The 15000-nt window shown below is 36.2% G+C and overlaps 1 protein-coding gene across 3 annotated transcripts in view; it reads right to left on the bottom strand.

Annotated features, from left to right (window-relative positions):
- Positions 1 to 15000, bottom strand: part of LOC137980300 (putative FERM domain-containing protein FRMD8P1) — an 18844-nt gene that overhangs the window by 3504 nt on the left and 340 nt on the right. The window contains exons 1-12 of one of the 3 annotated variants that reach the window (XM_068827699.1): positions 14998 to 15000; positions 12240 to 12420; positions 11464 to 11631; positions 10710 to 10811; positions 8594 to 8652; positions 8451 to 8489; positions 6394 to 6521; positions 4410 to 4598; positions 4184 to 4316; positions 2573 to 2734; positions 1215 to 1270; positions 286 to 308 (exon numbers count right to left, since the gene is read on the bottom strand). The exon at positions 14998 to 15000 is cut by the window's right edge and continues 340 nt beyond it. In XM_068827699.1, coding sequence (XP_068683800.1) covers positions 286 to 308; positions 1215 to 1270; positions 2573 to 2734; positions 4184 to 4316; positions 4410 to 4598; positions 6394 to 6521; positions 8451 to 8489; positions 8594 to 8652; positions 10710 to 10811; positions 11464 to 11631; positions 12240 to 12417 — 1237 coding nt within the window. In that variant the 5' untranslated portion in view covers positions 12418 to 12420; positions 14998 to 15000. Of the gene's footprint in view, positions 1 to 285; positions 309 to 1214; positions 1271 to 2572; positions 2735 to 4183; positions 4317 to 4409; positions 4599 to 6393; positions 6522 to 8450; positions 8490 to 8593; positions 8653 to 10709; positions 10812 to 11463; positions 11632 to 12239; positions 12421 to 12917; positions 13050 to 14264; positions 14439 to 14997 lie in introns of those variants that run through there. The other 2 variants (XM_068827700.1, XM_068827698.1) reach the window with 2 other exon arrangements.

Raw genomic sequence — 15000 nt, 5'->3', positions numbered from 1 at the left:
AGGAGGTGAATAATACGAACGTGAAAGGACTGGAGCTTCAGCAGTAAACTCGATACCTCTGAGTTCGAGAGCAAAAAACTTAAGCGCATTTTGAAATTCGATGAAATAAAATCTTTTATAAGGTAATTTAGTCTTTTAGCTTTAATTTGATATATAACTTGCCTTTGTAGCGAAAATACTCGCACGACTAGAACTTTTTTCTGTGGGCACCTCGTTTTCATTTACCGAGACCTTAACTCTCCATGATGAAACAAAAATATCATGAACAAACAAAGTGATTCTTGCCTGGTTTGTTACTTTGGCCTTCCCTGCAACAAGACAGTTGGGAAAAAAATATAAATTTTCTTAGGTACCAGTGACAAAGAAAGTAAAGGATTACAATGAGTTAATAAATGGTTGATATGTGAAAGTTCTTAACAACACAAGAATCAAACCCTCTGTTTTTTTAACATGTAAAGCCTCTCGTCTAGTTTTTAATAAAGACTTTAGACTACTAATATTGATAAATCTAATTCCCTTTTAGAGGAAGCACCTTCAATTTGAAATAATGATAATAATGAACTCAATTTAATTGTCAACTGTATTTTGCATCGGGGAACTAATTGCAAACCCTGTGCAGAAATCAAATCGTAGGTTAGTTTTTGAGGAGAGGGGAAAACCAGAGTACCCAGAGAAAAACCTCTCCCAAAAAATTACAGAACCAACAAACTCAACCTCCATGTGACGCCAAGGCCACACTGGTGGTACATATATGTGAGTCCTCTCAACACTTCACTACCAAATGTTCCTGCTCCCATAAAGTGGGGAAGGCACTGAGCATGCGCCGGGTAACTTGCCTAAAGGCATTTTGAGAGGGTCAAGCTTGCATCAAAATCAATAGCTCTCTATAGCTTATCTATTCTATCAGTGTTCAAGATCAGTTTTACAGACAGTGTATCCCCATAAGATCTGAAGGGATCAAACTAAGGTCAATACTAGTGTGTATCCAGTCCTGTTTCCAAGGTTTCTTCTTTCATTTATTTGTTGTTTTTTTTTTTGCCCAGACCCTTCACTTACATGTATTCAAAACATTGTATCGGATTTGGATTTTTTTCAGCCAACTTCCTTTAAAAGTTATCTGGTATACTACACACTTGGCATAAAGGAGGCTTACATTGTTTCCCTGTGGTAAATGTGCTAAATGTTGAAATGGGAAAAAATCAGCCTCTGCTTACCCTGAAGGGTCGTCAGAAAATACACACGACTGGACCATGGCATCCATCATTTCTGCCTAAAAATACGAAACATTTGGTGTACAATTCAATGTTGAATAATGAAGGAGTAAACTGAAGAGTAAAAAACCATTGTTCATAATCCACTGGTACATTATTGACAGACCATTAATAATTATTATTATTATTATTATTATTATTATTATTATTATTATTATTATTATTATTATTATTATTATATTATTATTATTATTATTATTATTATTATTATTATTATTATTATTTATTATTATTATTATTGAAGCCATGATAGAGCATGATAACTGGCCCAAATCCTTGGGCCTAGGGTTGGGATGTGTTAAGGACAGTGCCTACTATACTGTGATTGCACATACGTTCTCCGCATCTAGAGATACTTGGGTTTCCTATCAGTGCTGCTCACTAATACAGTGATATTTTTTCATGGTTTAAAAGTACCCGGAGAAAGTAGATCTTAGTATTAAGTACTCTTGGTATCCAAAAAGAAAATTGGGGGTAACCATGCACTTTTGAGAGAAAATTAAGCTTCAATTTGAGAAAGAATGCCACACATGTACATTGCTTTGTGTTTTAAAGGTTTTTACAAAATAATGTTATTTGTCAATAATCTTTGAAAAATGCATGGTTATCCCCAATTTTCTTCTTGGATTTCAATAACACTTGTTAAGATCTACATTTCCTGCATGATCATAAACCGGGGCAAAAATGCCTTTGAATTACATGTAGTAGGCATCGTCTTTAAGAAGTCTGTGTGATGGATAAAGCCTTTTTTAGGATGTGAGATGTTCCATGTAGTGCAATCTTCTGTAGGTCAGTGATTTGGATGTTGCCCGGCATCTTTTAAATGCCTTTCTCCATCCCTTTCTTTAAAAGTCCCAGGACTAAGGTGTTCTGTCAGTTGTTGATGACTAGGTAATTTTATTATTATTATTATTATTATTATTATTATTATTATTATTATTATTCTTATTATTATTATTATTATTATTATTTATTATGACAGTTATGCACATCTGGATGCCAGATTAAAAAAAAAAAAACCACAACAGCTAGGCGGAGAACCGTAGATACAGCTGTAGCTCTGTGTATAAATTTACACAAGATATACTATTTAAAATATTATACATAAATCTTCTTAAAATTCTCTAAATAGTTAAAAGAGAGTCATAAAATAGACAAATAAACAAACGAAACCCCTAAAAGTTCCTAGTATTGCGAGTCTATTTTTTAGCTCAAAACCTTGAAAGATCTCGCAATTTTACGTAATATCCTCAACTTTATGCTCTGTATTTTAAATTTGTAAATGTGTGTGACATACTAACTTGTTTTGAGAAGATCTGTAGCCTCTGGGCCTCAGGCGACTCATCATTTTCCTCAGAGGCATCAAATTCTAGCCAGAATGTATCCATACTGTCTGGCTCCAGAGCAGGGGCTGGTGTGTAGTCCCATGACAATTCATCGAATGCCAGGCTTAGTAGTATGTCCTGCAAAAGAGAACATTAATTACTTTTTTTATGGCGTGTGTCTATGTGCTTGGAATGTACGCTTTTCCTCATGGCGTGTGTCTATTTGTGTTTGGTATTCAAGTTTTTCCTTAAGTACGGTGTGTTTCTACCAACTAGAGGCTACATGGCCCATACATCACTACAGCCACAGCTTTATTCTCATTTCCGAAGCAAGAAGCAATAACCTATATTTTGGGCAAAATGTTCACATGTGACATTGCAGCAGCCATATCAGTGTTTGGAAAATTCAATTGGAAAATTCAATTGTAGGGAGGCAGTGTGGCCCAGTGGTTAGGGCGCTTGCCTTGAGATCCGGAGATCCTGGGTTCAAGACCCGTTGTAATCACTTCTTCCCAGCTGCACTTGTAAATAGCCAACTGGTTTGCCTCCGACCAGTTGAGATTCTTAACAGTTGTTGTTGTGTTCTGTCGTTTCGTTGATTGTGTTTCATTGGCCCTGAAAAGCCCCTATGGGGAGCGGTCGATTAAGTATGTATTGTATTGTATTGTAATTGAAAGCTTGATTGCGTGGTGAATTTAAGGACTTATGCATTAAGAATAATTATTCTAAATTTAATTTAATTTTTACAAGGAATGTACAGGTTAATTAACAATTATTCCATGAGCGCGCGTTGGATATGAGATGGTAAATAGCCAACGAGGCGCGTAGCGCCGAGTTGGCTATAACCAGTCTCATATCCAACAAGCGCGAATGGAATAATTGTTTTATTAAATTCCTTTAAACTCCAAAAGTTTAGAAAGTACGAAATGCGAGCGAAAAAAGCGAGCAAATCCGATCGAAATCGAAAAATGTTGATGAGAACTGATGCGATGTCGTGTAACACCTTGTGGTCAGACAGACGCAGGCTCGTCACAAAAATATTTCTTACCTTTTAGCCTACTTCTAAACGTCGGAATTTAACCCAGCTGTCCAGAAAAACTTTTTTTTGCTTTCTTCAGAGAGAAATTTCGCTTTCCGGCGAAAAAACTTTTAGCTTGGCAACACTTAGATCAATCATTTACCATATAAGGTCAAACTAAGGTATATGAGCTGATAACCGAGATTGAGTGAACCAATCAGAGCACGAGAATTGCATTATCCGAGGTTGAGAATTTAATAATTAGCATTATTTCCCACCCAATAATTTATCAGTTTTTCATAGACCTTTTTGCAGATACGGCGGCCATTTTGATTTCTATTGTTTCGAAAGACATTATGGGATGCTCAGGGGGCAAATTAAAATGTATTTGCCCCCTGGGCATCCGATAATAGCTATTTGAAACAACAGAAATTAAAATGGCGGCCGTATCTGCAAAAAGGTCTATGGTTAATATTTCATAGATTACAGCAAAAGGTAGTTAAACACATTCTTTGAAATCCAAGAAAACTCAAGCACACTGTACATGTACATAACACCAATATTCATACATTTTTGTTGTCATCAATCACATGGACACGTTCCCTGTTTATACCAACTCTAACCAGCACATCTGAGTTTCTCCAAATGTTTGACAGCAGTGAGGAAGTGGGACGCTCGATCTGTCCACGGAAGAACACACTCCTGATGAAAGAGAGGGACATCATCAAAATCCGTGGAAATGAAAGAAAAAGTAGGTATGTCATCAAATTATTATTGTGAACCCTTGAAGCTTACCCATAGAATGGAAAGGCCCAACAATGCTCCAAGAACATTTTATGACAGGCCTTGACATCTGCAACTTTATCGGAAACATCACTATACTGCTGCAGAAGTTTCTGTTCCAGAGATGAACGAGGCGCCCGGCCACGAAGTGACCAGCTGGACTTGCAGACCCAGGCTGGTAAGTAATCCATCAACTTACCCCTAAATAGAAAAAAAAAAGATAAAACTGGTGAGAATATACACATGTAATAGACAATAACATTATTGAGGGGGTGAATAGGCCAATGGATCGGCAGATTTTTGGCAATATCTTTCCCAGGTTTTCGGATTCCGCACAAAATTTTAACCGATTTTGGGATCTTGCAATTCCAGCGGATTGCTGTTTCATCCTTGTTTTTGGCCCGGATTATGGAATTTTGCCTGTAATAACGATTGGATCGCAGATCTCGCCAATCTCATTCGGATCACGGAACTCTCAAATATCTTGAGACAAATATCTTGCAAATATTGAGTGGATTTGGATGTAAGGACAGATTTTGTTATTAAATTCTAACAGATCTAGGGATTTGCATACCTCTATTCACTCCCCTCCAACCTTGATGAAATATTATTATTTAAAGGGGCTAGGTCACGCTATTTTAGGTAATTTTGTTTCATTTTGTTAATTATGAGCTCTAAACATCAAATTGGCAGAGCAAGAGTCTTTCATTTGCAAAATCACGGCCACATAACAACTGAGAATGATTTTCCAGCTTTGTAAGTGACATTTTGACAAAGATTGATATAAATTTGAAAAAAGATGGGCCGACGTTTTTCAAATTTAACCAAATTCAATCCACTTCAATCCTCTCCAGTTTTGTCTATCCATGTCCCTTCTTGGCTTCCCTGTGTTTTGTTAGAGTTCTTCTATAGTTTTGAACAGTTATTTTGATATTTTAGTTAATTCTATGACCATTCGATCAGTGCTGAAATTGCCTAAACTTGCGTGACCTAGCCCCTTTAAGAAACAGTGACTACTCAAAAGAAACAACCTGTTGACCTGGAAAAGCTCTGCTGCCTGCAGCTAGCTTTTAAAGGCAAATGAGATTCCCAGCCCTGCAAAACAGACATCCTGGATGAATGAACAATTTGGTTCTTTTTACCAGGTTTCCATATGATCATTACGATCATTGCAATCGTCAAAAAAATCTTCAGTGACTGCAGCGATCATGTGGTCTGCCACGGCAGCGATCATAGGGACTGTGATCGCTGCAATCACTGAGATAGAAAAATTTCTACTTCAGCAATCATAGCAATCCAAGTTTTTCAAATGAAGGCCCCTCTCCAGTGATCAATTGACGATCATAGCGAGAGAAAGACATCTCAGATCTTTGCAATCAATCATTTTATATCCCACATTATTTTGTTACAAAGTTAGAGGGACCAGAAGCAAAATGGCAGTGTTTCTGTTTTCCCCTGCCCTTTCTTTGTTTTCTTTGGCGAATGATAAAGAGAACGAGAAAATAACAAGACTCCAGCAAGAGTCATTTGGGCTTCATTTGTTGACAGCCACCATTGTGGATTGAATTTGGTGCCAAGATTTGACTTGATGCCAGGCTTAGGAGCAGCCTTCAAAGAGATCAAATGGAAACAGGACAATGCATCCATCGCTCATGTCATTTTTTCCCCAGGATTGGAGTGACTGTAACAATCATGGCAACCGTAGCAATCTTACGGAAACCAGGCATTATTAAACGAAGTGATAAGGTAAATTAACCACAGTCAAAAAGATTTGTGAGTGGACATTTAAAGTGGTAGCCCTTTGTCAGAGCGAGGGGCTGACACTCCAAAAACAAACATTTGCAGCTACATGCAATGCAAAGTATACAGTATACATGTAGGTCCTACAGTGTAAAAGTCCTCATTGGAAAAGACGAGAAGAAATCATAAGAAAAGAACTCCCACAACCTGCAGTTGCCAGCAATAACAATTATTAATAATGGAAATTAAAACTTACTTGAGAAAGCCAAGTGTATGTTCTGAAGGATCAAATTCTCCATTTTCAACAAAACAAAGAATTCCTCCCAAGGTGATTGCATCGTTTGTGCTGATGGGGTAATTCCCACTGAGAACATTATATTTCGCCTGTTCATCAAAATTCAGACATTGGACAGAAAAAAAAGTTACATTTACATGTAGTTTACAGTAACAGATAAGATGCAAATTACATTGATGATGATAATAATAATAATAATTTAATAATAATAATAATAATAATAATAATAATAATAATAATAATCTTTAATCTTTTCTTAGGAAGCTTTCAATCATGTACACAGAAAGGTCCAAAGGGGCACAGCTTCTAAGCCACTGAGATGTCATTGTAGCTGGAAGTGAATTGTTGATGAGGGAGGAAAACGCAGAAAAAACCCTAGAGTCAGCATAAGATCGACTGAAACTCAGCCCACTTACATGTATGATTGCACCTTTAATGACCACTTTGACCATCCATTAGGACATAATTGTTATTGTTAAGGGCTTGGGGCATATTAAGGAGCTCTTGTCAACTTTTTTGGCCATCTTTCAATTTTACTCAAAATAGGCTAAAATTTTGCAAAAGGTCTAAAATTGAACTTGAGAACTTTACCCTTTTCAACAAAATTAAAAATGACCAAAAATAATCCACATGGGCCCCAAGCCCTTCAATTATGAAGTTCAGCGCAAAAGGGCAGCAAGCATTCCTACGCAAAAGAAGAGCTGCAAAGATATTTTATTTTTTCACTCATTCTTGTGACAAGAAAATGAGGGTGAGTCTAACTCAGAGTTCTGGTCCTCTTACACAGGAATACAAGTAACTCATCATAGTCCTTTCAAGCATGATGATCAAGCAACTTTTTTACCCTTGTTTTCAACAACAACCTTACGAACTACTGAGGAACCATGGACAAAATTAATGTGCCTCTGAATTTCCTTGGTTGACAACATTTTAATTTGTATGTAAACAATGAAGTCAGTTCATAATAATAATAATAATAATAATAATAATAATAATAATAATAATAATAATAATAATAATAATAATAATAGAACTATATGTTCACACGATAATGTTTAAAGCTGAGTAGCTTGTGGGGTTGTGCAGAAATGAAATCAAATCAACTTTTAATCTGATTTGATTAAGATATTAAAATACATATGAAACCACAATAATGGTTTTTTTTATGAGAGGGGAAAACCAGAGTTGTACAACACAGAGAAAAACATCTCGGTGCAGAGTAGAGAACCAACAAACTCAACCCACATATGATGCAGAGTCTGGGGATCCACCCCGAGGCACATTGCTGGGAGGCGAGTGCTCTCACCACTGCGCCATCCCTGCTCCATCACTGCCACTGTGGAAGACGTAGTTTTGGCAATGGCTAATTATTTTCTTGAAAACGAGGAGCAAAAAGACAGGAAAATGACCAGGCAATGTTTTTTTAGGTACATTGAAAAGCCCATGCAAAGTATCAGACACTTGAGAAATTTTGAAATATTTGTTGTTGGAAGAAACCTGTTGCTCAATCTAAGGTATGTATTGGGACCAAAATATGAATAAACCAAAGTTGTTATCCACACTACAATAAGTGCAAGCAATACGTGTAGTTTGACATACTTAGATGGTGTGGTTCAATTTTTTTTCTTGGTTTCAAAATTTTCAAACCAGTTTAATTTTGATTTTTTCTTAATACTGTCTAATTTTCATTATCATAATCTGAAACAAAGGAAAATTGAAGAAGCTTAAAAAATTTTGAACCAAGGAAACATTTGAACCACAACACAAAACCTAGTACTGTAGGCTAGACAGTGGATGTCCTAGCCTATTCCTTTGTGGACTGGTTTAATTTCAAGAGGATAAAGGTCTATTTTAGGCCATAAAATTACACAGTTGCTGTTATTTTGTAACACACTGGCCTTGAAAGCTAATTAATAAGGGGAAAGTATTAATTAAAAGATCCCAAAATATCTTATTTCATTTTCTCTGGTTTTAAGACAAGTTCACAAAAGGTTGTGATAAAAATAGTGGTTTAATACCTCTTCAAATAGTCTTCTGGTGATTCTGTCATCTTTTATCTGCGAGACAGGAAAAGAAAAATATCAATAATGTGGACTATTGCAAGCATGTGAAAAAATTTCCACATGATATCAAAACAGTTTCCATCAACACTGGTACTAACCCTCCTTTCTTCTGAGATGGGAAAGAAAGAATTCCTTTGATAGCAAAGAATTGGTTCGTCTAAAAAAAGAGAAAACCAGAATTGAAAGACTCATAGTCTATCCTTTGCTAACTTGTATTGGCCACAAGGGATCAGTGACCTTATAAAACAAGGGCATCAAACACGTAATTTCATAAATATCAGTTCGGAAGGAAGGTGAACTCAGACTTTTCAAGGAGCACTAATATTTTAGACATTTTTGTGAACAGATTTCCTAGATATTTGGGAAAAGAAGTGAAGATTCTGAAGAGTGTGTAAAAATTTCGAAACCACATTGAAGAAAGCTAGAATTTACTGAGCTGAGTAAATAGTCAACTGTGACATTGAAAATAGCATAAAATTTGAAGATTGGTAACTTCTATCATTTTCGCCAATGTTTGTTTGAAAATCATATTTTAAGGAAGCGTCCTCTAAAATTTTCAGGGGAAAAAGGAGGACTACATATTGTAAAAATTTTGATCAGACCCGTCACAATTTGCTAGAATTTTTGGACGTCAGGCAAAAAATCCACCCAGAAATTATTTTCTATAAAACCGAAGTTCCCCTAGAAGATTCGAACGGATAAAATTATGTTTTGCTGGGCAGCTACATGTACATGCACTGTTCAAACTCACTAAATGAGATTTTAAACCATTATGGAAACCATTTTAGGTAATTCTGACAAATTTTAAGACATTCGGTCATTGGGTGCCCCTGATAAAAGGGAGTTATCTTCTTGGTTAACTCAACACATGAAGTACCGGTAACTGCTGTTACGGGCTTAACAATCTGTTGCTCTGGATGCCAAAACTCAAAGCAAAGGATCCATGGAAAGTGATTCAAGTGGTGTTTTCCCAGTTAAAATCAATATTGCACCAATTGCAAAGAAGGAGTGTTCAATAAGTGTCAAGACTGAACGTTGTACTGTGAAAATCAAATCCCTCCTGCATAACCCAAGCCCCCTTGAGTCTTCATTAACAGGAATGTTGCAGAGCATTCAGATCGCATCAGACAAGTATACATTCCAGGCACCTTCTTTGGGTGAACTCTAATGCTCAGATTCTACTGCCCTAACCCCTACATCCGACATGTAATATTGATCCTAATGTCTCAAGAGCTACATGTATTTAGCTAATACAACATGAGCACGAGATATATATGGCAAGCTATTATAAACACCATACAGAACTCATGACAAGTAACTTGTGAAATGTTGGTGTTATACAGTAGTACAGTAGATTTGTATTTTGCATCAAAATTACAGAATGGTTATTCAGTCTGTAAAATGTAAATACAGAATACTATAGTGAATAATATGAACTTAAGTCAAATGTTTGAACTGTGTATTTGAAACAACCTTCTATCTGAAAGTTCATCATTGTCAATGAAAAAACCTAGCAAGCCAAAAAGAAGCCCCCGAGCAAATCCAGTCTAGTTCAAGACTAGTTCAGGAGTATTTTTAGGCTTCCATATACCTTTCCAAGTTGTGCCTAGAACCTGCAATGACCTTTTTATAAGAAGGTACAGTATGCTACTAATATTAGGATAACCTTTGAACTTAATTGGGGTTAACATGTGACCTGAAGAGTGCAACTCTATTGGCTGTCACTGACCATTTAGCAATTTATTACCACATTGATGAATTTATTGAACAATATTCAACCATAATCTTCAGTCTTGTGCACCTTTCAACATTTTCAGTCCAACCAGAATAGCAGGACTTGTACAGCAATATTAATAATTTTAGTAGTAGAAGTAGTAGTAGTAGTAGTAGTAGTAGTAGTAGTAGTAGTAGTAGTAGTAGTAGTAGTAGTAGTAGTAGTAGTAGTAGTAGTAGTAGTTACTGTAAGTAGAGTAGTAGTAGTAGTAGTAGTATCAGGGGCACAGGTAGGATTTTTCAAAGGGAAGGGGGGGTGGAGGTCACACTCTCTCACACCCAGGGTACTTACCGGTTTGTCATGTCAACCTCCATGCTGCTTTTTGATGCACAGTGAGTGAGTGTGTGTGTTTGTGTTGGGAAGGGGCTGTATTTCTTGAACTTTTAAATGACCAATACAAAATCTAAATTTCCATATATGCTGTCTAATCTGTTAATCACCTTTTTCTGCAACTTCATCTGTTACATTTGTGAACTTCTTAAGTAACTCTACCCACACTTTACGCAGTCTAAATGGCCGATGGTGTGCTTTCAGTTGGAGCTCTACAAAACAAAAGACCAAGAGCTTTATTAAAAGTTAACATGTGGATTTAGCCAAGCCTTAAAGCGGAGCTCCCAGGTTATTTATTCTTACAATAAGTTAACCTAGCTTGAACCTGTGATCCATTCAAAACCCAGTACCTAGTCATTGGTGAACTTCAATAAACAGCTGACCTCTATGAGCCCTAACATGAGCCTGCAATGTGGTCACATGATACTGGTCAGCAGATACCTTGTTTTGACAGGTGTCAATTGACCATAACAGAGATGTCCAATATCAAAGATGCATGCTGTAAACTAACTTGAGTATGGCCACCTTGATGAGCTCTAACTTAAGCCCACCATTATTATGATCACATGACACTGGCCACACTGTCATACATAGAGGGGTGCATGGTTGTACAGTTGTCCAAAACCAAAAGGCTTTCACTCAAAAAAGTACTGTAGACTGTGCACGACAATCTGAACGAAACAGATCTCCCAGTCCCTTAATTCTGTTTTTAATAAAATTTCATTAAAAAATATGGAAAGTGTCAAAAAAATGACCACTGAACCAACTGTACTAAGGTGTACATGTAGTTTTATAAAAGATTATCAAATTTACTTTATTATCTTTTTTTTAAACATTTTTTCATAACAGTAGTTAAAAACTTACGTAGCAGGGGAGAAATGAGCCAAACACAGAAAACCTGTGAGGCTATTGCTGGCAGAGAGAGGTTTTCTGCCATGATTGTGTTTATTGTTCCTGCTGTCGTGTTTCTTCCTTCTTCGAGGTTTAATAAGCGACCTGACTTCTCCACCAAAAACACTGCCACAGTCAGAGCTGTAAAAAAATTGTTGAGTACTCTGAATGAGAAATTTACATGGTAATACAGCTGACCTCCATGCAGATTTCAACCTCATCTACAATAGGTATGTCCTTTGCTGATATTTTTGGAGTCGACGTGCTATACAGTGTCACATGAGCAGTGTCATGAAATGCATTGGATGCTTGCAGATTTTCAATAAGAGTTTACACTCAATGAGATACACTTTGTATCAGTTTCAAAGGAATACCTTCACTGATCACTGACAAATTTTTAAATAATTTGTCACTAATCCATAGAACAAAGAATAAATTATACCTTGTTCCGCACCCATGAAAATATCTGGAGATCTATAATGCAGTCAAATGCGCTTCCAAGAACATAAAATTAAAAAATGTTGATTTGTCTGGAATAAACCAAAGAACCTGGACTGGACAACCAACAAACTAAACCCCTACATGACAACCAGTCTGGGAAATGAATCAAGGACCTCATAAAAGAAGTCACGCTCTCTTCACTGTAACAAGCCTTCCCTGTATCCTTGGATTAAAAGTTATCTCCTGTATGGGCAACTGTAATTTTTCCCAAAACCATCCAAATTCTGTACATGTAAGATAGTGCTTACGTTCATACGATATCGTTCTGGATTCATCAGATCTACCGCTCCATGAAATGGATTTCTTAAGACCAGGTGTCTTGGGCTTTATATAACCAGCATTTCCCTCTGAATCAAGCCTCTTGAAGTCTGGGTGGTCACAATTTTCATTGTTCATATCAGTTATTTTCAAAACATCTGTAGCCATAGTCTAAAGGAGTGGTACAAGATACAGTGTAAGTAATCTGCTGTCACAGCATCATTGAAAAGAATAATACAAAATACATCACAATTACAACCTGACAAATCAATAATTTACTAATATCTATTTTCACAACAAATCAAAAATTCAAAACGATCACCTTACAGCCTTCTGTCAAGTTATATTTAGACCACATACGCTTAAACTTATAGTACTTCTTGAAAGCTATTTCAAGTTGTCGGCTTTTCTACATGTATTTGTGTCACAGAACACTAGCTGGTTTCAGAAGTCTGATTAATTGCTAAAATGACACATTGCAGCCAAATTCTTTAAATGCTGATGAAGTTCATCACAATAATAATTATTATTCAAAATCCTATAACAAATTAACCAAAATTCTTGCTAAACCATGACAATAAATTATTGACAGTGTGGATAGCTGTAGGCAATGCCTTTTAAAACTGCAGTACCAATTTAATAATCAAATCTTATTTCTAACAACATACATGTGTCTGTGTTGACTTGCTGCAGCCCTCATGTTTTGGGCTGGGCTGGGCATCACTTGAGATCAATGGGAAATAGAAGAAGAAGCACACCAACTTACTCCCAAATGTCAACATCATTTAGCAAGAATTTAGGTTATGTTAACTTTAAAGAATTTGTGTAAAATTTATTGTGACAAGTTGCAGATTAATAAATGTTACTCAGAGAGGCACATTCCCTGAAAGAGTAGAGTAGCTAAGTGCGGAGTAAGTGAAAATGAAATTTTGATTTGAACTGTACCCTACATGTATTAATCACAGCGTGGGTGTCAGATGTAAATTGACAGAGCATTTCTGAATCTATCAAAGAATGAATTTGTCACTTTATGAACAAAAATGTCACAACAGATAAACATTCCATCTTTAACAGAAATTTTGTACCCCCTGGGAAGGGAATTTTTTTCAATACTACATTGTATACTCCACAATAATGTAGCACCACAAGAATAATATTATATGACTGAAATGTTTTAGAAACTTCATCTCTCTAATCTTTACTATTTGGCCAAACAAAACTGTTTCTTCAAAAATGGTGGGTCTAAAACACAGGTCAAGGGTCACAGAGCAGCATACATGACACTGTGAAACAGATAAATAAACAACACCAAATGTGTCTACTAGCCCTAATCACCCTGAGGGGGCACTTTTGGCTTAGTTGTTCATAGCTGAAGCAGAGTTCAGTCTTGACTTGTGGTTTAGACCTGCATCTTTAAAAATACACCAACCAAAATTCCTGTATTAAAATAATACAAATTGACAAATGCAAAACAAAATCAAAGTGCTAATTAATTGGACATTCGAGTGCTCAAATCAATTAATTTTTGGACTAAAAGGATAAAAACACTTAAGATTCATGACAGAAAATCGCCCTAGAACAAAAGGCTCTTAAAAGCATATCATTACATTTGACACAATATTTCCCATGCAAATGAATCGACTTCTGCCTGTACTGAGATTTTCAAGGATTGATGAGTTCAGTGTGACAATCAAAAATTGGATTTTCATTGATTATGGGCCAAATTGGCATGTTAATAATGTATAAACCTCACACATTCTGAAATTTTGGACTGTCCTGAAGTTTCACCACAGTCTGCCATAAGAAAACTACAATAATGTTTCTAAAAGCCAGTCTTGCAATTTAAAGACATGGCTTTTCAACTGACTTTTTAAATAAATTAACCCTGAGGTTGATAGATTAAAAATAACTTAGGAAACTGCCAATTGACATTTCACGAGGTTCAAACAGACGTGAAGGAATTATCTGAGCTTCTATTAAGACAAATCGATAGAAAATTCGGGAAAAACACTCACTGAATCAACTATCGGGAACTAAGGCAACTTCTCTTCAAACCTCGTGGAGCACAGACAGTTGTTAGAAATGGTTGTTGTCTACTTCCGTACTAAAGTTTTTTTTTGTCATGAGTCAAGGCAGTGGTTGCCTGATTTAGAAATCGTGATGGTAATGATACTTGGTTTACGTGTTCATCTCGCACTGGCAATCAAATATACCGAATCAGAACATTTCAGATTTCCTTGATAACCAATATTTGTAATAGGCCCAGAAGCGAACATAAGCTTACCATGCGTCGCTGCAATATTCATATATTGGTCTCAAGATTAAATTTAAAGTTGAATAATTTTCAATGGGCCTGGATTTACCATTCATAACGTTGCTTTAGTAGACAAGTTATACTTTATTGAGTAAATGAGAATAATGATGTCCAGTAAGCCCGAGAAACTTCTTTTTTAAATTTGCATCTTGAAATTGACGTTGGTAGTCACTTCCTCCGGGTATGTTACACGAAAAGATAAAAACTGCATCTCGTTCCTCTATGAAACTCGTTTCAAACAATAAAGAAGGTTTAATTAAAGTGTACATGCTCATTCTTTCAGGCTTCCAATGGATCCAAAGTAAATAAGTAGCCAAACGAGACTAATACAGGAAGCGTTTATAACAGGCATGTCTACTTTCGCTTAATTAACATGCAGAATTTAAGACTAATTTACAATTAGCAGATAGTTGGCACAGCCAACACAAACTCACCTT

The sequence above is a fragment of the Montipora foliosa genome, chromosome 12, assembly GCF_036669935.1.
Source record: "Montipora foliosa isolate CH-2021 chromosome 12, ASM3666993v2, whole genome shotgun sequence".
NCBI classification, from domain to species: domain Eukaryota; kingdom Metazoa; phylum Cnidaria; class Anthozoa; order Scleractinia; family Acroporidae; genus Montipora; species Montipora foliosa.
Note: the sequence above shows the minus strand (reverse complement) of the source record. Positions and strands in the feature narration are given on the sequence as shown.